Genomic DNA, 26,256 nt, shown 5'->3' with positions numbered 1-26,256 from the left:
AAGTCACCGTGGCGTGTCACTCCGGGCTCACGTCATCCACAAAGTAAATCACAAACAAAGGAACTTATTCCAGCTCATCTGGACTGGAGACATGACCAAAGAGACTGAGTAAGTTCTGCCTCTGTATTTTATGCCAGTAAGGTTCAAAGAAAGTTAGACGATATGTTTTGGATTCCGCGTTGCCGCACCCCCTCCCCTTCTTCCTGTATCTGCAACGAGACCCCCATGTGAAAGATGCTTGATTTAAAAAGGGGTGTTTTTGCTAGGAAAACTGATATGGATAGTATGGAATGGTTGGGTCTGCGCTTGTCTCACTATCCTAGAGGCCAGAAAGCACAAAAGAGCGGGAAATAGGAATCTCCTTGCTAGGTGTTGGATGGAGACACTGGGCAATGACTGCATGTAATGCATTGAATTACATAATGAGGAAACTCTAGAAGCCCACCTCAGATGGTTGGCTCCCACCCTTAACTGTTGTTTGCAGTGTTGGTTTTGAGGTTTACAAGTCAGGTGCACCTGAGTGCCAGTGACCCATACACTAAGCCTTAAGAATCCATGCAAAAACACTCGATAGTCAAAGAGTTTTTCAAAGTGGTGACCGCTTGTGGTCTTTCCCTGCTGTCATCACACTTGATGAGCTGCTTATCCAGAGTAAACCTTCAAGGGGGCTTCATTAAATCTGGGATATTTATCTGAAGTCGCGCTCTGTCTCTCTAAACAAATCCAATCCTCTAAATCCCGGGATTTGGTTTGGTCGCAGGTGAAAACCACGAGCATCTCTTGTTAGAGCTCTACAAATAAATAATGTTTGTACAGGATTGAAGAATGTGCTTTGTTTTGCTTTCGCTGGAAACCGCAAAGTGCAAGATGCGTGGATGTTTTGTCAGTGGGGTGGGGAAAGACTCATGAGTGGGTGGTCCTGTGGCTTTTCATACATTTGTATTGTAAGATGTTACTCAGCACTGCGGTTTTGCAATCGAAACATTTCGCAGCTGCCTTGAGGCAAAGCTACTGCTCCTTTTTTTCACTCTATTTAAACGTATGATGTTCGCAGGACTCTGGGAGTGGTCTTTCAGAGCGAGAACTTCAATTATAACCGCTACAACACAAACTACGGCATGGACCCCTGGTCTTACCTGGATAGTGCCGTGCCCGAAGAGAACCTGAGCAAACCCAGACTTCATCCGGGAGACGACTTGGCAGCCATAACCATGCTCTATGAACAGTGCAAGGTAAAAATTGTCACGACTCAAGTCAAATGTTAATTAATTAGAGCCTCCTCAGACTCAGCATTTCATCATTTTGTCCCATCAGAACCAGAAGGAACAGAAGCTTCCCATTTGCAGTCGAAACGGTAGCATCTGCAAACCAACTGAGAGGTAAAAAGGTCATGAAAAAGTAGTAAAATAGTAATCCTCAAGTCTAACACAGTCCTGATTCAAATCCATCATCAACTCTGCCTCGTTTAAGAAGTTGCACAACACTTGGGCAGACAATAGCAGTCCCTCCTTCTGCCCCCACTGGAGCTCCTTACCTTAGTATCTCCAGTGTTCCCCTTCAAGATGTTAAACACCTCACAGAGAAACTCAAACAAGAGCTGGATTAAGACACAAATAGTACCCACCCTGAGTCACGCCATTTTGCAGTAGCTGTGTGTGCTCAGAGACTCGAGACAGTTGAAGTGTTTGATTTCAGGCTACCAACTCCGCTTTCTCTTCACCAGGACTTCAAGCAATGACCTGGTCTCATTGGAGACATCCGCAAATGTCATGAAGATCCTCTCTGAGAACGCCCCAGACAGCTACACACTGGGGGTCATAGGATCCAAGCAGAGCCCCTCCCTACCCGTCTCTCTGCCGCAAAATATTGACACCTACGCCACACTGACCAGCGTGGTGGCGGACACCGACAAGCAGGAACTCAACATTATCTTCGACTCTTTGCTCCAGAAGTGGCCGGAGACTAACGCGTTCCCTGGGACAGAGGTATACCCTGTTTTTTCCCCCACAGATTTTCCAGTCCCTATCATGGTTTCTTTATTTTGTGCATTTCTTAGACTCTTCCCTATAACGAGTCCTTCCCTGAGAACCATTCCAGTCCTGTCTACTCAGGCTCATACATCGGCTCCCCGCCGGAGACGTACAGAAACGAGTTCCAGTTTTCTCTGGGCGCTCCCTCGGCCTCCCCTTACAAATCTAGCGAGTTACCCATGGTCTACCTGAACAAGGGGCAGTTTTACCCCATTACTCTGCAGGGAGTGGACAACAGCGCCTGTGTGACTGCGACCAAAGTCAAGGTAAGAAGACAAAAGGCTTCATTTTACGTTCAATTGAGCGTCTTCGCGGTTTGCATAAATGACGGGGAATTGCTCCAGAATGGCATCTGTTCCAAAGCCCATTCGCAATATGCAATAATTCAATTTATCGCACGGTAATTACAAAATGAAGGCGATAATTTTCCCGCTGCGATTAACAAACGTGGTGTTCAAAGTTTGGGCCAAATTGTCAGTGCTCCGGATTAACTGCAGACCATCTCCAGCGTGCCGGAGCCCGCTGAATGGTTTAGGCCAGGGGTCCCCAAACTACGGCCCGTGGGCAAGATACGGCCCGCCTCTACATTTTGGTCCGGCCCCCTGAACATTTTTTTTTTTTTTTTCCCCAATAGTGTTATTTATTTCCTGGCTTTTTTCTGTGAAGAACCCAGAGAGGGTTATTTGGTTATTATCTATTTAATTAATAGTGTTATTATTAGGGCTGCAGCTATAGATTATTTTAGTAGTCGATTAATCGATGAACTAGTCTGTCGAATAATCCAGTAATCGGATAAATAACATGACAAGCTGAGCCTCAAACGGCATATAAAAAAAAAAAAGGATCTCTGTGCAACAAAAGAACAATTGGCTAACTTAAATAGCAAAAGTCAGCTAGCTTAAATGCTATAAAACGTTAAGATTTTTTTTTTTTTTTAACAATGCTCTTAACAAATGGTTCAGACACATATTCCAACAAAAAACAGCTAAATATACCCATAAACTAAATTAAAAATACATTAAAAAAAAAAAAACATTAGCGCAAACAAAAACTTATCTTATGTTGGTCTTAACATGGGGCAGCTGGATTCAGCCATGTGAAATGAAGCAGACTAGAAGGCAGTGTATCCACTCAAATCAATAAAACTGATTGACATGACAACGCCACAATAATTAATCGAATACTCGAAGCAGCAAAATTTAATTCGAATCTTTTTTTTTCTAATCGAATACTCGAGTTAATCGATTAATCGTTGCAGCACTAGTTATTATTATATATTATATTAGATTTAGGGGTGTCAAACGATTAACATTTTTAATGGAGTTAATCAAAGCTTAAAAATTAATTAATTGTAATCAATCGCAATTCAAACCATCTATAAAATATGCCATATTTTTTGTAAATTATTGTTGGAAAGACACAAGACCGATATATACATTCAACATACTGTACATAAGTACTGTATTTGTTTATTATAACAATAAATCAACAAGATGGCATTAACATTATTAACATTCTATTAAAGCGATCCATGGATAGAAAAACTCGTAGTTCTTAAAAGATAAATGTTAGTACAAGTTATAGAATTTTTTATTAAAACCCCTCTTAATGTTTTCGTTTTAATAAAATTTGTAGGGCTGCAGCTATCGATTATTTTAGTAGTCGATTAATCGATGAACTAGTCAGTTCGAATAATCGGATGAGGAACATGAAAAAATAAAATACCTGGGATGAGCCTCAAACGCTCTTAAATTGTTCAGACTCATGTTCCTACAAAAAATGACTAAATATACCTAAAAAAAAATTTTCCAAAAAAAAAAAAACAGCCCAAACAAAAACTTCGCTTAGGTTGGTCTTAACAGGGAGCGGTTGTAATTCAGCCATGTGAAATGAGGCAGACCAGAGGACAGTGTATCCACCCTAATCAATAAAACTAAATGTAAACACTTTCAAAATAAACCATTATAACGCCACTTTAATTAAACAAATACTCGAAGCAGCAAATTTTAATTCGAATATTTTTTTACTTATCGAATACTTGAGTTAATCGATTAATCGTTGCAGCACTAAAAATTTGTAACATTATCAATCAAAAAATAAACTAGTTGCTCGCCATTGTTGATGTCAATAATTACACAATGCTCATGGTGCTAAAACCCATAAAATCAGTCGCACCCAAGCGCCAGCAGAGGGCGACAAAACAAAAAAACACAAACAACAAGTGGACATGACACTGTGCTGTCATTTTAATCTGTTTGAGCAGGGCATAGGCGTTAAATGTGTCAAATATTTTAACATGATTAATTTAAAAAATTAATTACCGCCCGTTAACACGATAATTTTGACAGCCCTAATTAATATATACTGTATTCTCAGTTAAAATCTTTTTTTTTTTTGGGGGGGGGGTGGCGCAATAATATCGCATATCGCAATAATTAGATAAATTATCGCACACTAACATTTGTTATCGCGACAGGCCTTTTCCCCCCAAAAAAGTGTCCTACCCAAGGAGCTGGCTCTTGGGTGACTAATTCACCCTGTCACAATTATAGTCAATGACACACCATACATATAAGGTGACGTGTGTGCTATAACAACACCAACAAAAAAGGCTAAGGAGCAAGGGAAGGCGTGGTGTTTCTTTTTTAAACATAAGGTGACAATCTTTTCTTTGTCAAGCCCGTACAGGGAAAATAATATCCACAATGTTATGGCGGGTCATGGTAAATAAGCAACGACAACAGGGGTAGAAAAGAGGATTTGGAGTGATGAATGATTCCCTTTCTACCAGACACTAACTTCTCGTCTCACGTGTTTCTTTCTACTCCAACGCCAGACGGTGGTGATGGCCGTGTTCGAGAATGACAAGTCGCCAGAAATGCAGCTCCGCTTTTGGAACCACTGGCACGCGCGTCAGCCGACCGTCAAGCAGAGGGTCATTGATATCGGTAGGTTGACACCACATGATCATGGAAAGTCACTTGTTCTTAAGCCTCACCTGACTTATTCTATCCCATTTCACAGCGGACTATAAAGAAGTATTCACCGGCATTAGTAACATTGAGGAGGTCGCCTTCAATGCCCTCTCCTTCATTTGGAACCCCAATGAAGAAGCAAAGGTAAAAAAACAAACCAAAAAACTAAGACAGATACACTTAGGGATACATGAAAGTAGAAGATTTAGAGGGGGAAAAGGAGAGAAGGAGTGGCTGAAGAGGGAGGGTAAGAATCCAAGAAATGTGTTGTAGCCCCGAGGCTAAAGCCAGTACTGATTTCTCTTTGGCCCAAAGGCGCTTGGGGTGAGGCTGCGGGTAAAAAACCTGCTGCAGGTAGAGCTAACAAGAAGAGAGGAATAAAAAGTCTGAGGTGAAATTACGAAAAATGTTTCGTAACGGTAAAATTAGGGCTGCAGCTATCGATTATTTTAGTAAAAAAAAAAAAAAAGTTAGCATTTTATAGCATTTAAGCTAGTGGACTTTTGCTATGTAAGTTAGTAGTAGTAGTAGTAGTAACAACATACAACATAAAAAAAGTTAAATACCTGAGCTGAGCCTCAAATGGTATAAAAAATAAGGTAGTGCTGTAACGATTAATCGATTAACTCAAAAATTTTGATTAGAAAAAAAGATTCTAATTAGATTTTGTTGCTTCGAGTATTCGTTTAATTAAAGTGGCGTTGTAATGGTTTGTTTTTGAAAGTGTTTGCATTTAGTTTTATTGATTTGGGTGGATACACTGCCCTCTAGTCTACCTCATTTTACATGGCCAAATCCAGCTGCTCCCTGTTAAAACCAACATAAGCTAGGTTTTTGTTTGAGCTTATGTTTTTTCAAATGCATTCTTAATTTAGTTTAAAGGTATATTTATCCAATTTTTGTGGTAATGTGTCTGAACCATTTGTTAAGAGCATTGTTAAAAAAAAAAAAATTCAAAGTTAGCATTTTATAGCATTTAAGCTAGCGGACTTTTGCTCTGTAAGTTAGCTGATTGTTCTTTTTGTTGTACATACTGTACATCCTTATTTATTTTTTATACAGTTTGAGGCTCAGCTCAGGTATTTTAATTTTTCGATTATTCGAACTAACTAGTTCATTGATTAATCGACTACTAAAATAATCGATAGCTGCAGCCCTAAAATAAAGATCCATGTACAACAAAAAGAACAATTGGCTAACTTACATAGCAAAAGTCCGCTAGCTTAAATGCTATAAAATACTTTTTTTTTTTTTTTTTTTAAACAATACTCTTAATAAATGGTTCAGACACATATTCCCACAAAAATTGGATAAATATACCTTTAAACTAAATTATGAATGCATTAAAAAAACCTAAGCTCAAACAAAACCCTATCTTATGTTGGTTTTAGCAGGGAGCAGCTGGATTTGGCCATGTAAAATGAGGTGGACTAGAGGGCAGTGTATCCACCCAAATCAATAAAATTAAAAGTGCAAACACTTTCAAAAACAAACCATTACAAGGCCACTTTAAACGAATACTGCAGCAAAATTTAATTTGAATCTTTTTTTCTAATCGAATACTCGAGTTAATCGATTAATCGTTGCAGCACTAGGTAAAGGTATTGCTTTTCCAGCACGAGAAGTGTGCAAGTAACCCTGGTTGATTAATTTCACCGTGGGAGTGCAGAATGCAAGTGAAATCAAAACTGAATGTAAAAAAAAACAAAAACAATACATCTATATCCTGGTCTCTCGCATTGTTTTCATTCACCCGCAGGTTTTAAACCTGTCATCACGTCCGTCAGGACTCTGCTGAGAGCAAGATGCGATGAGATGAAAACACGGTAACGTTGTCTTTTTGTTTGTCTTCCCGCAGGTGTATATCGGCATCAACTCTCTGAGCACCGATTTCTCGTCGCAGAAGGGCGTGAAAGGCCTGCCTCTCAACCTGCAGATCGACACGTATGACTTCAGCTCCGGGAGCAATCAGCTCATACACAGAGCCGCCTGTCAAGTCAAGATTTTCTGCGATAAGGTATGTCGTGGCATTGAATCTTGGTTAATGAAATTACAGGTATTATAGTAAGTGAATTAGGATTTATCAACCAACTGGTCCACAAAACAAATAGACTCCAAAATAGGTATGAGATTCTGAAGGTATGATAACCTTAAGCCAAAATATCACAGTTACACGGTATTGCAATTACAGCTCTAGAAATGTTACTTTGAGATATGTGGGTAAAAAAAAAAAAGATAACTGAAATATTGTAAATAAAATTCTAATAAATGCAGTCTTTTAGGTAAGCCTAAACCAGGGGTGTCAAACCGATTCCACAATGGGCCGCAGTGGGTCCTGGTCTTTGTTCCAACACATCTAGCACAGACAGTTCAACCAATGAGGTTTCTGTTAAAACAAGCAGCATTTGTATGCAATTAACTGATTACACTTGTAAGACACCAGATTGGTGAAAAGGTATTCATCTTGTTTGGTTGGAATGAAATCCAGCACCCACTGCAGCTCTTTGAGGAGCGATTTAACACCGCTGGCCTAGACCCACAGCCACAGCTCCACATTATTACTATCAGAACAAAAATAATTGAATTATTTTCCTTAAAAAGCATGTATGTATGACTGGTATATTATTTAAATTATACACACACTCTTTCTCAACACAGACAATTGCCGTAGAGGTAAAAAAACACGTTTTACCACCGCTAGACACACTAAACATGATGGAGTTAACTCTCATAGCTGGTGGGAAACATTCATGACAGTGTTTACTAACCTTTAATTTGGTTTAAATGCAAAATCATATTGGCGGCAGTGTTGTTTTTGACAGGTCTTTTAATTCTCGTATTAGTCTTTTGGATGAAAATACTTATTAGTCTTAGCCATATTTTAGTTATTTCAAAATGTGTTCTGTCTTTGTCTAGTTTTAGTCAACGCAGCTCAAATTTCGTCTAGTTTTAGTCGATAAGAATGTTTTCGCCAATAAACTTAAAAAGTTTTAGTCCATTAATAAATAAATAAATAAATAAAATGTTTTAGGTTATAGACATATTGTTCTATCAAACACAACAGTTGTTTTGACTTAACATACAGCAGTTTCTCTTAAAGAGGAGTGCAAGAGCAGAAACTGCTTTTTCAGTTTTGTCTGTGTTTTCTGCCATATATATATTGTTTTTTAACCCAGATACAGTGGGGCAAATAAGTATTTAGTCAACCAATAATTGTGCAAGTTCTCCCGTCTTGAAAATATTAGAGAGGCCTGTAATTGTCAACATGGTTAAACCTCAACCATGAGAGACAGAATGTGGGGGGAAAAAAAACAGAAAATCACATTGTTTGATTTTTAAAGAATTTATTTGCAAATCATGGTGGAAAATAAGTATTTGGTCAATACCAAAAGTTCATCTCAATACTTTGTTATGTACCCTTTGTTGGCAATAACGGAGGCCAAACGTTTTCTATAACTCTTCACAAGCTTTTCACACAGTGTTGCTGGTATTTTGGCCCATTTCTCCATACAGATCTCCTCTAGAGCAGTGATGTTTTGGGGCTGTCGTTGGGCAACATGGACTTTCAACTCCGTCCGCAGATTTTCTATGGGGTTGAGACCTGGAGACTGGCTACGCCACTCCAGGACCTTAAAAATGCTTCTTACGAAGCCACTCCTTTGTTGCCCTGGCTGTGTGTTTGGGATCATTGTCATGCTGAAAGACCCAGCCACGTCTCATCTTCAATGCCCTTGCTGATGGAAGGAGATTTTCACTCAAAATCTCTCGATACATGGCCCCATTCATTCTTTTTGTTTAACACAGATCAGTCGTCCAGGTCCCTTTGCAGAAAAACAGCCCCAAAGCATGATGTTTCCACCCCCATGCTTCACAGTGGCTATGGTGCAATTCAGTATTCTTTTTCCTCTAAACAAGAGAACCTGTGTTTCTACCAAAAAATTCTCTTTTGGTTTCATCTGACCATAACACATTCTCCCAGTCCTCTTCTGGATCATCCAAATGCTCTCTAGCGAACCGCAGACGGGCCTGGACGTGTACTTTCTTCAGCAGGGGGACACGTCTGGCTTGCAGGATTTGAGTCCCTGGCGGCGCATTGTTACTGATAGTAGCCTTTGTTACTGTGGTCCCAGCTCTCTGTAGGTCATCCACTAGGTCCCTCCGTGTGGTTCTGGGATTTTTGCTCCCCGTTTTTGTTATCATTTTGACGCCACGGGGTGAGGAGGGAGTTGAAAGTCCATGTTGCCCGACGACAGCCCCAAAACATCACTGCTCTAGGGGAGATCTGCATGGAGGAATGGGCCAAAATACCAGCAACAGTGTGTGGAAAGCTTGTGAAGAGTTACAGAAAACGTTTGGCCTCCGTTGTTGCCAACAAAGGGTACATAACAAAGTAATGAGATGAACTTTTGGAAAGACCAAATACTTATTTTCCACCATGATTTGCAAATCAATTCTTTAAAAATCAAAAAATGTGATTTTCTGTTTATTTTTTTCCACATTCTGTCTCTCTTGGTTGAGGTTTACCCATGTTGACAATTACAGGCCTCTCTAATATTTTCAAGTGTGAAAACTTGCACAATTAGTGGTTGACTAAATACTTATTTTCCCCACTGTATCTCAAAGTAACACATTTTACAGCTGTAACTACAATACTGTGATACTGTGAAACCGTGATATTTTGGCTTAAGGTTATCTTACCGTCAGAATCTCATACCGGCACATGGCTACTCCTAAATAAAGGTACCACTTTGTGTGTACTTTAATTTAGTTTTTCATAATGTGGTCTCCTTTGTTACAACTTTAGGGGGCTGAGAGGAAGATGCGTGATGAGGAGAGGAAGAGGACCAAGAGGAGAGGGAAGACAACCAATGACGCCAATGGTGAGTGTTGCGAAAGACTCGCTGCAATGCTCTCGGAAAGATCTCTTGTAAAAGTCATGTCTTAATTCCTAGCCAAATCTCTAGTAAGCAGCTCCATGGGCAGCGACTGCACGTTCTTCCGAATTGTGGAAGACCACATCACCCAGCCGGTCCTTTTCATCCCAGAGGCGCATCTGTCCAGCTTACAGCGCATGGTAGGTTTATCCATTTTCTTGAATGAATCAAGGCACTTCCCTTTGAATGAGTCATGTTCCCGACCTGTCGCTCATCCCTGAAGGCAACAGCTCAGGCACGAGGGAAACAAGTGTGGGAAAGTATGCGGTGGGAAAAAAAAGGTGTGGGAAAAGGGAGGGGATAGTGAAAGTGAGGTGAGCGAAATGGAGTCGAAACCCGGCGCAAGCCGCAGCAGAGCCGATGGGGGCCTCCGCACCTGGCACGTCAGCCCCTCGCATGGCCCGTGCGCCACCCTCATCTTATTTCCCACACACAACAGTGCTGTTCAGACAAGCCGGGCGTTCTCACACTGTAATTTATGCATTATATAATGTAGTGCGTGTGGGAATTAAGAAGCCTTGGAAGCTTTCCATTCAAATTAATTCAGTGGTAGCAGCATCTTCAGCCAAATCAGTGCGTACTGTCTATTCTTTTTTTTCCCCCCTCATTGCGCGTAAAGGTTATGGGAAACAGTCTTGCAGCGATAACATTCCTTTATGAGCACGATACAAAGGGGGGTGCATGAAGCAATGTTTTTATCAGCTGTCTGATCAGATCATTGTGTCCTACTTTTGCAGGCAACGCCCATGGACGAGAACGAAAGGTAAGCGTGGAAAAAAGCTTTGACTTAAATGTTGCAATTTACAGATATGTATGATTTCTCAATCTACGCACTCTCATTAACGTCCTGACAGAGTTGACGTTTACCCTTAGAGCATTGCGTTGGCACACCCATTTGAAGCCTGTTAGGCACAATTTACAATCATAACTGCATTAGTCCAAGGAAACTGTTCCCATTATACCTTTTAAACCACACACCCTCTACAATATCCACACATCCAAAGTCACGGCACACCCTCAAAGCCCATATTTTCAATCAGAAATGTATGGGTTTAATGTGGTCAAACCTCAATTTGCGGAATTATACACACCCTTCAATTTAGCAGTTGTAGCCAGTGTTGTTAATCTTGCTTTAAAAATTATTACCGTTGCAAATTATGTCTCCCAAAAAGTAATTGAGTTAGGAACTTTGTTACCTCATTTTAAGAGTACCGTATTTTTCAGACTACAAGTCGCTCCTGAGTATAAGTCGCACCAGCCATAAAATGCCCAACGAAAAAAAAAAAAAAAAAAAAACGTATATAAGTCGCATTTTGGGGGGAAATTACTTGATAAAATCCCACACAGAGAACAGATATGTCATCTTGAAAGGCAACTTAATATTAGGGTTGTTCCGATCATGTTTTTTTGCTCCCGATCCGATCCCGATCGTTTTAGTTTGAGTATCTGCCGATCCCGATATTTCCCGATCCGATTGCTTTTTTTCCCTCCCGATTCAATTCCAATCATTCCCGATAATTTTTCCCGATCAAATACATTTTGGCAATGCATTATGAAAAAAAATGAATAAAACTCGGACGAATATATACATTCAACATACAGTACATAAGTACTGTATTTGTTTATTATGAGAATAAATCCTCAAGATGGCATTTACATGATTAACATTCTTTCTGTGAGAGGGATCCACGGATAGAAAGACTTGTAATTCTTAAAGGATAAATGTGACTTTGTATATTGTGACTAAATATTGCCATCTAATGTATTTGTTGAGCTTTCAGTAAATGATACTGTAGCCATGCCCAAATGCAATTATGGGAAGTGCAACTATGACTGTGCGTAGTGCTACCAATTAACATATCTTCTCTGCGTTGGGAAATAACACAAGGTGTTAAGAAAAAGATCAATTGCTACCTTGCTTCCCCACATTGCTTCCCATTATATTTCTAATCGTAGGGAGAGGGATTGTAAGGCTTTAGCCTATTAAAAAAAGGCTCCAAATACTGCCAAAATTCACTCTACTCATTTTACGCTGCCTTTTATCTCTCTATATAGGTAAAACGGCGCCATTACAGATAGAGCGAAACAATGCGTGAGTGGGTCGTGCAACGCACGCGTTAATTGCGTTAAATATTTTAACGTGATATATTTTCATAAAAATTGATTACCGCCTTTATCGGGATAAATTTAATAACCCTACCTTAAGCCTAAACTAAAGACTCTGGATGAGTGTAACATATTATGTCTGTAACGTTAAATACAATTCGAAAACGATTTAATTAAAAAATATATATATATTATAAAAAGGCATGTCCGATATTTTTTTAACGATTCCGATACTTTGAAAATGACGTGATCGGACCCGATCGATCGGCGACATCTCTACTTAATATAAAAATACAATAGATAACAACATGCTGAATAAATGTACAGTGTACAGTGCATGAACAACGAAATGCGAATATACTGTCCTCACCGGGACGCTACGGCTCGGTCCTGGCTATACAGCGAACTCCCAAATGACGATGTTGCACGTCCGTATAATTTGCTGAATCAATTTGGTCCTCCATACCAAACAGGTTCGCGTCAACGTAAATAAATGATAATTAGGTGTTCTTACAGCAATGACATAAATGGTTAGCATGCATTCGCTAGCATTAGCACTTCGTTCAAACAACCACACAACTGGCTCTGAGTGGCCGATCGCGGGTGGAAAACACACAACAACAACAGAAAAGATGATACACACAGGCGTTGCCTCTGTAGAGATATTTTACAAGCATAAACAATGAACGAAGGTTTGCAGCAGTGTTCCTCTCTCGCTAACTCGCCCACTCAAAGCTGCGTAGCTGTCAGTCTTCTTCTGGCGCGTGAGTGCTCTTCTTCACGTAAACGAGTGCGAGTGCGCCCCCACGTGGGCGTGAAAGCGCCACAAACTAAAAGCATGCATTTTAATATAAAAAAGTCAATAATACAATTGAACACACATTTCCAAAGGCAGAACGCGAACGTGGCCATAGCTATTAAGAGTTAACCAGATAACTATAGCATAAAGAACATGCTAACAAACCATCCAAAACACCAAAATAACAATGTCGCAATTCCGCATGAAAACGATGTAGTAATAATGCCAGGCCCTAGGGGGCAGTGCAGATATACAGGGCGACAGAGAATGATGCACTTTGACCCCACCAAGCTCCCTCAGCCCGGAAAAAAATATGCCCGCCCACTCGAAGCAATGGCATTTTTTTTTGTTCAAAAAGGCACAAAAATTGAAACATTCAACATATTTTATTTAGAAATATTATTCAAACAGTAAATTAAAGCCGACATTCCGCCATATTATAATGTTTAGTAGCACCGCTGCACACGGCCAATGTGACGTGTACGAGTGCTGACGTTAACGGCGCGGTCTCGCGCCGCAGGAGCCTTTGATATGCATGCCGAGGAAGCCCCCCTCAATCGGATTATTCCACTTTGGAGGCAGGATTTAGAATTTTCCGTCTTCGCCGACACCATATGCACGCGAGGCGAGTCCGCTACTCAGTCATTGTGTCTTTGTGTCGCAGAGTCGCCATGTAAACTGCCCCTATATGTTATGCTGAACTATGTAAAACTAATAGAGAATACGTATATATAAAGTCCGTTTCCAGCAATTTAGAGTCAGAACTGTAGCAGTCAAAGCAAAGCAATTCCAAAAATCTTCAAGTATTTTCCTTAACGTTTGCGCAACCCTTCGAATCACCATCAATAGCCAATCGGGACATCATGCGTAATCATGCATACATGACAGATTCTAGTTTCTAATGTTTAATTGCTCATGAAAACACGGAAATTCCATGTGTAACATGTTTATCTTTGTGTGTTCAGAACTTCTCGGAAAAGGTTGTACGCTGACAGAGAACAGAATAGCACTCCACCCGGCAAACAAGCCCGCAGGGACGATTCCAATAGAGGTAATGACACCAAGTCAATTGTTTTAGCTCTCATCGAGCCATTGTTGAGATGTAACGCTTCATATTTTCCACGGGTTTTCCTCTAAAGTTCTGCTGTATGTGAGGAGAGCTGCCGAAGAGGTTTTCGACGCGCTCATGCTCAGCACGCCAACAGTGTCAGGCCTTCGAGAAGCTGTGCGTACACCCCGATTAACAAAAAATGTACAATGGCGTATTGCCTTCGGGAAGACGTTCACGAAAACTCATCATCGCTTCTTCCGTTGTCAGATTTCAGAAAAGTACGGCATGCACGAAGACACCATTGGGAAAATCTACAAGAAATGTAAACGAGGGTAAGCGGCCTTTTGTTTTTTTGTTTTGACTCGTGGGACTCCGTGATGAGTTCCAGAGCGGAATCTCATGCGGGCGGACCGGCTCTGTTGGTTGCTCGCTTTGGCTCAGCCTCAAGGAATGTGTTAATTGTAGCTCCCCCCCTCGCGGAAAAAAAAAATATGACTAAGAAAGGATATAAATATTACAAAAGTCCTGACGATGAGTCACGCTGATTGTTGTCTTTCTATTATCTTGCGAATCAGGCAGTTTTCCAACGAAGAAATTTTCCTTGATAAATGCAACAGTCACACACGCTGCTAAAATGAACATCTGTCGTTAAGGACTAAAACATTTCTGAAAGTCTCCCTCTGTTTCCCGGCCACTTGTCACCTCGGGGACCAGAAGCTGAGCCAACAGGTTGTGTTACATTCTCCCGGCAATTCCCCTCCCTCCTCGTCTTCAATCGGCCTCTAGCCTAAAGGCGCAGCGCATGAGCGCGCCGCTAATTCACTCATTATAGTCTTTGAACGGCTTATAGGTGAGGGTTGAGGCAGTGCCGGGGAGGAGAAAGAGTCAAGACAGCTTCGATTTATGAGACATCGGCGATGCTGGAGATAGTATTTTTACACGCACCATTGCCTGGAATTTACGTCAGACGTGAGATCGCGTTAGTTTTAGGGCTGCAGCTATCGAATATTTTAGTAATCGAGTAATCGGATAAAACAAATATATCTTTAGGTGAAGAGCAATTTTAAATATACATGAGAAAACAAGACATTTCATGTAATCTTGAACCATTTTCAGTCAATCAATGTCTTTATTTTCGATGTATATTGTTAAAAACAGCCAACAATTGCATCTCAGATGTAACTAGAATAAAAAAAGACTAATTCACTGCTTTCACTCAAAAAAACTTTTAGATCTTATATTAAAAAAAAAAAACCCTAAAAATGCCATTATGCTTGATAACACACATCACTTAAAGGTTAGGATTTTTTCCCACGTGTTTCAATTGAATTTCTATTTGTGTCGAGCTATTTTTAAGTTCTAGTTAAGTTTTAAGTTAGTCTAAACTGTAAGTCCTGATAGGATTTTGAGTTTTTGCAGTGTTCAAAATAAATGTATGATACAGGCTGTATTGCAGCACATGAGGGACCAGTGCTAGTTGGTGTTTTATCCAGCAATGACTACTGAGCTAAAATTGATAGTTAGCATTATTAAGTTTTTATTTTACACCCTCATCACTCCACAACGCTATGTTATGTTAAAGCCTGTATGTAAGACACGTTAGCCACGCATCGACAGTGGTCATAATTAATAGAAACTAGAGCTGAAACGAGTACTCGAGCAACTCGAGTAACTCGAGTTTAAAAACTGATCCGAGTAATTTTATTCACCTCGAGTAATCGTTTATTTTGACAGCTCTAAGCATCACGTTTTGCTCGGACTACTTTTAATGCGGGACGCGCTGATGTCACGTAGGTATAGGAAGAAGGAAAAAAAAAAAAAAACTTACTGCAGCCGACAGCCGCCACAAACGATGCCGACGTTGCTAAATACTAGCCCGCACGATGCTACGTTGGTACAGGTAGCGTCTGATGCGTCTCATAGAGATCACATGTATGTTGAACTAGATGCGAAATGACAGACTCGGTCGTGTCTGGGCAGCGTTAGTAAACAGCCGCCATCTTAAAGCAGTAGAGCGCTAAGCGCTATTAAAGAGTGCTAAGCGCTAATAAATAAGATTAACGTTACTGTCATTAGCTCACGTAACGTTAGCCCTGCGGAGGTTTCAATTAATTATGACCACTGTCGATGCGTGGCTAACGTGTCTTACATACAGGCTTTAACATAACATAGCATTGTGGAGTGATGAGGGTGTAAAATAAAAACTTAATAATGCTAACTATCAATTTTAGCTCAGTAGTCATTGCTGGATAAAACACCAAGTAGCACTGGTCCCTAATGTGCTCCAATACAGCCTGTATCATACATTTATTTTGAACACTGCAAAAACTCAAAATCCTATCAGGCCTTACAGTTTAGACTAACTTAAAACTTAACTAGAACTTAAAAATGGCTTGACACAAAGAGAAATTCAATTGAAACACGTGGGAAACAATCCTTAACTTTTAAGTGATGTGTGTTATCAAGCGTAACGGCATTTTAAGGTAAGATATATATATATATATATTTTTTAATAAGAGCTAAAAGTTTTTGAGTGAAAGCAGTGAATTTGTCTTTTTTTTTTAATTCTAGTTCATCTGAGATGCAATTGTTGGCTGTTTTCAACAATATACATCGAAAATAAAGACATTGATTGACTGGAAATGGTTCAAGATTAGATGAAATGTCTTGTTTTCTCATGTATATTTATAATTTAAAATATATATATATATATATATTTGTTTTATCCGATTAATCGATAGAATTTTCAGTCGATTACTCGATTACTAAAATATTTGATAGCTGCAGCCCTAATAGAAACCTAGTCCTCTGCAGGGCTAACGTTACGTGAGCTAGTGACAGTAACGTTAATCTTATTTATTAGCGCTTAGCGCTCCACTGCTTTAAGATGGCGGCTGTTTACTAACACCGCTGACTCTGTCATTTCGCATCTAGTTCAACATACATGTGATCTCTATGAGACGCATCAGACGCTACCTGTTACCAACATAGCATCGTGCGGGCTAGTGTTTAGCAACGTCGGCGTCGTTTGTAGCGGCTGTCGGCTGCAGTAAGTTTTTTTTTTTTGCTTCTTCCTCTACGCATGTGACATCAGCGCGTTGTCCCGCATTAAAAGTAGTCCGAACAAAACGTGATGCTTAGAGCTGTCAAAATAAACGATTACTCGAAGTGAATAAAATTACTCGGATCAGTTTTTAAACTCGAGTTACTCGAGTTGCTCGAGTATTCGTTTCAGCTCTAGTTAGTTTGTTAAAAGTAAAATGACGACTATGTTCAATGCAGCTTTAGCCTGCCACAAACATTGAGTAGGTAAGGCAATCTAAAAGTGAAATCTAGAACTTAATCTAGAAAACAGCAGAATGTAAACAAATACATTTTAAAAAGACCACTAAATTGAGGTACCTTCAGTTAAACTCATAGGAAGCTCGTTTAACTTCTTCCAGGTTGTTGAACACTAAGACTGCAATTTCGTTGTTAACCGCCAAGACAAAGTTCAGTCTTGTTTTCGGTTTTATCACAACAAAACACGTACAGTTGTCTCCCTAATGAGGAAGGACACTTGAGTTTTTTCATGTTCTTCCTACTTCCTTCTATTCAAATTCTTGTTTCGTTTAATAAACTAGAAGTCCAGTTGCATTCTATTCAATTATCAATAGGTTAAATTATTTGGAGAGTAGCAGGATTTCCTCCAGGTTGTTCAGTCTTCTACTTGGTGTTCAACAAACTAGAAGAATTTGAGTTGAAAAGACGTCAGCTCAACCGATGAACCATTACGGGTGTAACATTCAATTTACAACAACTTTTTTTTTTTTTTTTTTTAAACTTCCATTCAAAACCAAGTCTACTTCTTTTTGGTTTTCAATCTGTTCGTTCAATTACTTATTTTTCAAAAACCCAGAAGTAAGTCCAATGGATTAATCGATTAACTCGAGTAGGGCTGCAGCTATCGATTATTTTAGTAGTCGATTAATCGATGAACCAGTTAGTTCGAATAATCGAGTAATCGGATGAGAAACAGGAAAAATAAAAATACCTGAGCCTCAAACAGTATTAAAAAAATAAATAAATAAGGATTTATGTACAACAAAAAAACAATTGGCTAACTTACATAGCAAAGCCGCTAGCTTAATGCTATAAAATGCTAACGGGTTTTTCTTAGGTTTTTTTTTTTTTTTTTAACAATGCTCTCAGCAAATGGTTCAGACACATATTCCCACAAAAAATGGCTAAATATGCCTATAAACTAAATTAGGAATGCATTCAAAAAAACATTAGCGCAAACAAAAACTTGGCTTATGTTGGTCTTAACATGGAGCAGCTGGATTCAGCCATGTCAAATGAGGCAGACTAGAGGGTAGTGTATCCACCCAAATCAATAAAACTGTGCAAACACACAGTGAATATGAGAATAACTCATTAAACATGGCTGAATCCAGCTGCTCCCTGTTAAGACCAACATTAGGCCAGGTTGTTGTTTGGGCGAATATGATTGTTTATACATTTGTAATCCAGTTTATAGGTATATTTAGCCGTTTTTTTTTTTTTTTTTCGGGAATATGTGTTTGAACAATTTGTTAAGAGCATTGTTGAAAAAAAAAACAACTTCGCATTTTACAACATTTAAGCTAGTGAACTTTTGCTATGCAAGTTTTTTTTAATTTTTATTTTTAATGAAATTGCAATTCTGCATTTTTTAATACATTTGTAATTAGTTTATAAATATATTTAGCCATTTTTTGCGGGAATATGTGTTCGAACGATTTGCTGAGAGCATTGTAAAAAACAAAAAAAACAAAAAAAAACTGCATTTTGTAGCATTTAAGCTAGTGGACTTTTGCTTTGCAAGTTAGCGAAATGTTCTCTTGCTGTACTTGGATCCTCATTTATTTATTTATTTTTAAACCGTTACCAGATATCTTAATGTATTTTAATGTATTATTTTTATGAAATTACAATTCTGCATAGTTTGAAGAAACACTCAGAAATTTTATTTTGTATTCGCATTTAATGCTCTTTTGAAAGTGCAATCTTAGCAAGCCTTTGTTTTACATCTCCTAAACTTTATTCTGCAACGCATTAAATGTTCCTAATTTGATTACTCAATTATTCGAACGAACTAGTTGATAGCTAAATCGACTACTGAAGTAATCGATAGCTGCAACTTTTCAACCATTTACAACAGTGGTGCTTTACCTTTCTTAAGGTACTGACGAGTTGCTTTAATCGAACCCTTCGGATGTTTTTTTTTTTTTTTTTTCTCAAATTAAAAACCGATATATCAAAGCAAGCAGGTTAAAGCCCAATGTGCAAAGTATTCAAATTTGGAGGAACAAATCTTATATTGCTCAACATTAAGCCTGTTAAGTTGTATTAACCTTGATCATGTAGTTTCTGTCATGTTTACATCTTATATACTGTATCAACTTAAATATAACACCCTGTATTTTATTGGTGCACAAAACTATCGGCAAAATTTGTACAAAAAAATCTGCATTCAAAAAAAAAAAAAAAAAATCCTCACTCAAGTGCGGTCCAGTGCGGCTTATTTGTTGATTTATTTGGGTTAATAGGTAAGACTTTATTTGACAGCTCAGATCTTTTACATCCATTCGAAAGTGAGATATTTGCCAGATGACACTAAAAGACATCGCTAATGACAGTGTCATGTCATGATTACGATTGTCTTATGCCTCAAATGGCATCTGTCATAAGAGTTCATTTATTCTCATGGCAGTGTCATTTCATAATTATGATGCTCATATGACAGTCATATGGTGCCACTGTCAAATAAAGTGTTACCAAATACCATAACTAGCAATTAATGAAACAACTGGAACAGTAACTGAAGAAATAATTAGCAGAGAACATGAATTTTGATTGTTATTTACCTTTGTAGCGCTGCAATGCATGCAAGGAAGCATGTTGGATGACAACAGTGTTGACAGCAGGTGGTAGCATAGGGTTGACTGTCTCCCCTAAGGAAGCAGGGAGGGCCAAATGAAGCTTCATGGTGGTTCATTTGGTCTTATGACAGTTTTATGATGCCGCTGTCAAATAAAGTGTTGCCGGTTAATATCTTTTGGGGTAAATATCTCGTAATACAGCTGTGGCTTATAGTCCAGTGTGGCTTATCTATTAACAAATCCCGTTTACATGTCAAATTTGGTGGGTGGTGGCTTATAGTCAGGTGCGCCTTATAGTAAAAAAATTACGGTAATTACAAATAATTTTGCCATTTGCATTTGCTTTTCATATTGGAAGATAAAATGAAACTTTATTCATAAATCTATTTGACAATCCTGTATAAGCATCCTTGCATCACATACATTTTCACGGTGTATAATATAACGCAAATGTTGTTTTTTTATGTCAACATAATCCACCATGCGCGTAGGTTTGTTGCACTTCCTCATACAAAGTGAGAGTCAATCTTCCACTGAGCAAACCAGTCCAAAAAACTGTTCCGAAATGCCATTTTGCCTGGATTTAGTAAGTGTATAAGCATGTCTTAACCATCACCGACCCCCAGGGGTTCGATTGTCGAACCCAGGTTAAGAAACACTGACCTAGAAGTCAAGTCCAGAGTTGCTCGGTTTAATATTTGTAGATTTAAATGAGAATCTTACATTTTCTTATACTTGAACAACTGCTGACTAAAATCTTTCTCCCCTCCTCGCAGGATTTACGTCAACATGGACGACATCATCATCGAACACTACACCAACCAATCGGCTTTCCTAATCGAGATATCGGAGGTGGTCGGCGGTCAATTCCAGGTCACTCTCATCGAAGTATGATGGCACCAACACATCTACAGTACGTCTCAAAAGCACTACGCCATCAGTACGCCAAGGACAAAACAACCAGCTGTGGACTGACCAAAATAATGCGACACCTGAGCTGACCTTTCAATTTCAGACGTAAATAGCTCCATTTTGTAAATACGGCCGTCGTTCTTATTTGACAAAGCAATTATGATGTTACACTTGTACATATACGTTTGTAAATAGTTTGATATGACAGTGTTTTTATAAACTGCAATTTTTGCAATTCAGTGTATATGGAATTAGCAGGTTGCTATCGTTGTCCCTTTTTTCTTTAAATACATCACGCTAAAACAAAAAGCCTGCTAATAACGTTTCTTACTGCCGCCTTCTTGTAGGTTTCCTGGTAGTTTCACCCCTAATTAATTCACAAGCAAACGTCACACATTTCCCTCCGTCAAACCACAAGCAGAATTAGTATTGTTTGTCATTTAGCCCCGAAACTGTGGACATTTCCTTTTTGTTTGGTGGAGACTGTAGCTCCACCTTTTATGCTATTTTAGTACGGATGTTATGAGTGTATTGTGTATGGGCGTGTGAGTGTTTTGTGCTTCCTCATATGTTACGCATCATTTCAAAGTGAACATGTACCCCCGTAATATTTCATCATTTAAGCAAAAGGCAAATAGTTGCATTAGTCTTGCCGTTTTCTTTTTTGTTAAAAAAATAAATAAAACATATGTATGAGATGTTTGTGTCCGTGTTTGTTATTTTTTACTAGGGATGTTTCGATCACATAGTTTTGCACCCGTCGCCTGATTTACTTACCTGTTACCAAGGGCGTAGCTTTGTATATGGACGGTAGGGACATAACACTACCAACTTTTCAGGATGCTTAAATTGTCCCCACCAAATTTAAAGCAACCTTGTTTGCAATACATATTGACTTCAGTTATGGGTTGACAATCTACATGACCCATACAGTGGGGCAAATCAGTGCCTTGCAAAAGTATTCGGCCCCCTTGAATCTTGTAACCTTTCGCCACATTTCAGGCTTCAAATAAAGATATGAAATCAAATTTTTTTGTCAAGAATCAACAACAAGTGGGACACAATCGTGAAGTGGAACAACATTTATTGGATAATTTAAACTTTTTTAACAAATAAAAAACTGAAAAGTGGGGCGTGCAATATTATTCGGCCCCTTTACTTTCAGTGCAGCAAACTCATTCCAGAAGTTCAGTGAGGATCTCTGAATGATCCAATGTTGTCCTAAATGACCGATGATGATAAATAGAATCCGCCTGCGTGTAATCAAGTCTCCGTATAAATGCACCTGCTCTGTGATAGTCTCAGGGTTCTGTTTAAAGTGCAGAGAGCATTATGAAAACCAAAGAACACACCAGGCAGGTCCGAGATACTGTTGTGGAGAAGTTTAAAGCCGGATTTGGATACAAAAAGATTTCCCAAGCTTTAAACATCTCAAGGAGCACTGTGCAAGCAATCATATTGAAATGGAAGGAGCATCAGACCACTTTAAATCTACCAAGACCCGGCCGGCCTTCCAAACTTTCTTCTCAAACAAGGAGAAAACTGATCAGAGATGCAGCCAAGAGGCCCATGATCACTCTGGATGAACTGCAGAGATCTACAGCTGAGGTGGGAGAGTCTGTCCATAGGACAACAATCAGTCGTACACTGCACAAATCTGGCCTTTATGGAAGAGTGGCAAGAAGAAAGCCATTTCTCAAAGATATCCATAAAAAGTCTCGTTTAAAGTTTGCCACAAGCCACCTGGGAGACACACCAAACATGTGGAAGAAGGTGCTCTGGTCAGATGAAACCAAAATTGAACTTTTTGGCCACAATGCAAAACGATATGTTTGGCGTAAAAGCAACACAGCTCATCACCCTGAACACACCATCCCCACTGTCAAACATGGTGGTGGCAGCATCATGGTTTGGGGCTGCTTTTCTTCAGCAGGGACAGGGAAGATGGTTAAAATTGACGGGAAGATGGATGCAGCCAAATACAGGAACATTCTGGAAGAAAACCTGTTGGTATCCGCACAAGACCTGAGACTGGGACGGAGATTTATCTTCCAACAGGACAATGATCCAAAACATAAAGCCAAATCTACAATGGAATGGTTCAAAAATAAAGGTATCCAGGTGTTAGAATAGCCAAGTCAAAGTCCAGACCTGAATCCAATCGAGAATCTGTGGAAAGAGCTGAAGACTGCTGTTCACAAACACTCTCCATCCAACCTCACTGAGCTCGAGCTGTTTTGCAAGGAAGAATGGGCAAGAATGTCAGTCTCTCGATGTGCAAAACTGATAGAAACATACCCCAAACGACTTGCAGCTGTAATTAGAGCAAAAGGTGGCGCTACAAAGTATCAACGCAAGGGGGCCGAATAATATTGCACGCCCCACTTTTCAGTTTTTTATTTGTTAAAAAAGTTTAAATTATCCAATAAATTTTGTTCCACTTCACGATTGTGTCCCACTTGTTGTTGATTCTTGACAAAAAATTAAAATTTTCTATCTTTATGTTTGAAGCCTGAAATGTGGCGAAAGTTTGCAAGGTTCAAGGGGGCCGAATAATTTGCAAGGCACTGTATTTAGTCACCCACTAATTGTTCAAGTTCTACTTGAAAAGATTAGAGAGGCCTGTAATTGTCAACATAGGTAAACCTCAACCATGAGAGACAGAATGTGGGGGAAAAAAAAGACAATCAAATTGTTTGATTTTTAAAGAATTTATTTCCAAATTAGAGTGGAAAATAAGTATTTGGTCACCTACAAACAAGCAAGATTTCTGGCTGTCAAAGAGGTTTAACTTCTTCTAACGAGGTCTAACGAGGCTCCACTCGATACCTGTATTAATGACACCTGTTTTAACTCATTATCGGTATAAAAGACACCTGTCCACAACCTCAGTCAGTCACACTCAAAACTCCATTATGGCCAAGTCCAAAGAGCTGTCCAAGGACACCAGAGACAAAATTGTAGACCTTCACCAGGCTAGGAAAACTGAATCTGCAATAGGTAAAACGCTTGTAAAGAAATCAACTGTGGGAGCAATTATTAGAAAATGGAACACATACAAGACCACTGATAATCTCCCTCAATCTGGGGCTCCTTGCAAGATCTCACCCCGTGGCGTCAAAATGATAACAAGAACGGTGAGCAAAACTCCCAGAACCACACGGGGGGACCTAGAGAATGACCTACAGAGAGCTGGGACCACAGTAACAAAGGCTAATATCAGTAGCACAATGCACCGCCAGGGACTCAAATCCTGCACTGCCAGAAGTGTCCCCCTGCTGAAGCCAGTACACGTCCAGGCCCGTCTGCGGTTCGGTAGAGAGCATTTGGATGATCCAGAAGAGAACTTGGAGAATGTGTTATGGTCAAAAGAAACCAAAATAGAACTTTTTGGTAGAAACACAGGTTCTTGTGTTTGAAGGAGAAAGAATACTCAATTGCATCCGAAGAACACCATACCCACTGTGAAGCATGGGGGTGGAAACATCATGCTTTGGGGCTGTTTTTCTGCAAAGGGACCAGGACGACTGATCTGTGTAAAGGAAAGAATGAATGGGGCCATGTATTGAGAGATTTTGAGTGAAAATCTCCTTCCATCAGCAAGGGCATTGAAGATGAGACGTGGCTGGGTCTTTTAGCATGACAATTATCCCAAACACACAGCCAGGGCAACAAAGGAGTGGCTTCGTAAGAAGCACTTCAAGGTCCTGGAGTGGCCTAGCTAGTCTCTAGATCTCAACCCCATAGGAAATCTGTGGAGGGAGTTTAAAGTCTGTGTTGCCCAACGACAGCCCCAAAACATCACTGCTCTAGAGGAGATCTGCATGGAGGAATGGGCCAAAATACCAACAACAGTGTGTGAAAAGCTTGTGAAGAGTTTCAGAAAACGTTTGGCCTTCGTTATTGCCAACAAAGGGTACATCAATTCTTTAAAAATCAAACAATGTGATTTTTTTTTTTTTTTCACGTTTTGTTTCTCATGGTTGAGGTTTACCCATGTTGGCAATTACAGGCCTCTCTAATATTTTCAAGTGGGAGAACTTGCACAATTAGTGGTTGACTAATTACTTATTTGCCCCACTGTATGAAGAATTCAGGGATTTAAGCATTTATTCACAAGAATTTTCACCAGAAAAGCTCTGTTTACATCAAGCGGCTGCTGGCCTCATTCATTACAACTATATAACTAACTATACAACTGTATCATGACAATAAAGGGCTATTGTATTCTATAATAAGTTGTGATTGCATATAGAATTTATTAATAATATATTTATAAATTATTTATAATTGATTTTGCATCTTTTCCTCAAGTATTAAGTTTGTGATGTGAAAATTCAATGATTTATTAGCTGTTGAAAAAAATTTCAAGTGCTATTTTGGGCAAAAACTTATGGGATATGTTAAATATTGCTATTGAGCCTGAAAATATAGGTTATTATCTCTGCATTTGGTTATTTTTGTGTATCTAGTGTAAAATCTGAGAATTTCATAGCCATTTTAAGTTTTGTTATCCTTATATATAAAATAATTAGGGCTGTCAAAATTATCGCGTTAACGGGCGGTAATTAATTTTTTTGATTAATCACGTTAAAATATTTGACGCAATTAATGCACATGCCCCGCTCAGACAGATTTAAATGACAGTACAGTGAAATGCCCACATGTTAATTGTGCTTTATGGAGTTTTGCCGCCCTCTGCTGGCGCTTGGGTGCAACTGATTTTATAGGCTTCAGCACCCATGAGCATTGTGTAATTATTGACATCAACAATGGCGGGCTACTACTTTATTTTTTTTTATTGAAATTTTTAGAAATTTTATTAAAACGAAAACATTAAGAGGGGTTTTAATATAAAATTTCTATAACTTGTACTAACATTTATCTTTTAAGAACTACAAGTCTTTCTATCCATGGATCACTTTAATAGAATGTTAATAATGTTAATGCCATCTTGTTGATTTATTGTTATAATAAACAAATACAGTCCTTAAGTACCGTATGTTGAATGTATATATCCATCGTCTTATCTTTCCATTCCAACAATAATTTACAGAAAAATATGGCATATTTTATAGATGGTTTGAATTGCGATTAATTGCGATTAATTACAATTCATTTTTAAGCTGTAATTAACCCGATTAAAAATTTTAACCGTTTGACAGCCCTAAAAATAATCAATCGGGATTTTATAAGGGAACGACTTAAAAAAAAAAAAATTATGCCGCTGCTCATGGAGACTCATACATGGCTAAGATAGGTGCCTGTTTTGGTTTCAGGTCAGTAGCAGCTTTGATTTTGAAAACATTTAGACTTGAAGTTTTTGAAAATAGGCCACTACGGATCGGCCCTGCACCCCGTGTCATGTCAATATATCATGAAGTCTATGCATGTGTCTAATCTTTTGCATCAACGTCATTAAAGCTCCTTTGCTTGTGTTCTTCCATGCCGCTAATATCTGTTATCCCTGTTTATTCATGTTTGTATTTGGATGCCCTGCATTACCACCTAACATCTGTGTTTGGCCTGCTTTTACTGCCACTTAT

General features: G+C 39.0%; 1 protein-coding gene across 2 annotated transcripts; it reads left to right on the top strand.

The window, feature by feature from the left end:
* Nucleotides 1-21,409, top strand: grhl3 (grainyhead-like transcription factor 3). Of its 2 annotated transcripts, none has more exons than XM_057859448.1 (15): nucleotides 1-108; nucleotides 1,055-1,232; nucleotides 1,315-1,379; nucleotides 1,724-1,985; nucleotides 2,057-2,296; nucleotides 4,867-4,978; nucleotides 5,055-5,149; nucleotides 6,864-7,022; nucleotides 9,810-9,885; nucleotides 9,970-10,079; nucleotides 10,677-10,702; nucleotides 13,810-13,895; nucleotides 13,984-14,069; nucleotides 14,163-14,227; nucleotides 20,575-21,409. In XM_057859448.1, exons 1-15 carry the CDS (start codon nucleotides 92-94, stop codon nucleotides 20,690-20,692), a joined length of 1,695 nt encoding a protein of 564 aa, XP_057715431.1. In that variant the 5' UTR covers nucleotides 1-91; the 3' UTR covers nucleotides 20,693-21,409. The 2 variants fall into 2 exon arrangements, with proteins under 2 accessions (XP_057715431.1, XP_057715430.1); XM_057859447.1 differs by having other exon boundaries at nucleotides 9,958-10,079.
* Nucleotides 21,410-26,256: the final 4,847 nt, after the last annotated feature.

The sequence above is a fragment of the Corythoichthys intestinalis genome, chromosome 15, assembly GCF_030265065.1.
Source record: "Corythoichthys intestinalis isolate RoL2023-P3 chromosome 15, ASM3026506v1, whole genome shotgun sequence".
In the NCBI taxonomy this organism is placed as follows: Eukaryota; Metazoa; Chordata; class Actinopteri; order Syngnathiformes; family Syngnathidae; genus Corythoichthys; species Corythoichthys intestinalis.
Note: the sequence above shows the minus strand (reverse complement) of the source record. Positions and strands in the feature narration are given on the sequence as shown.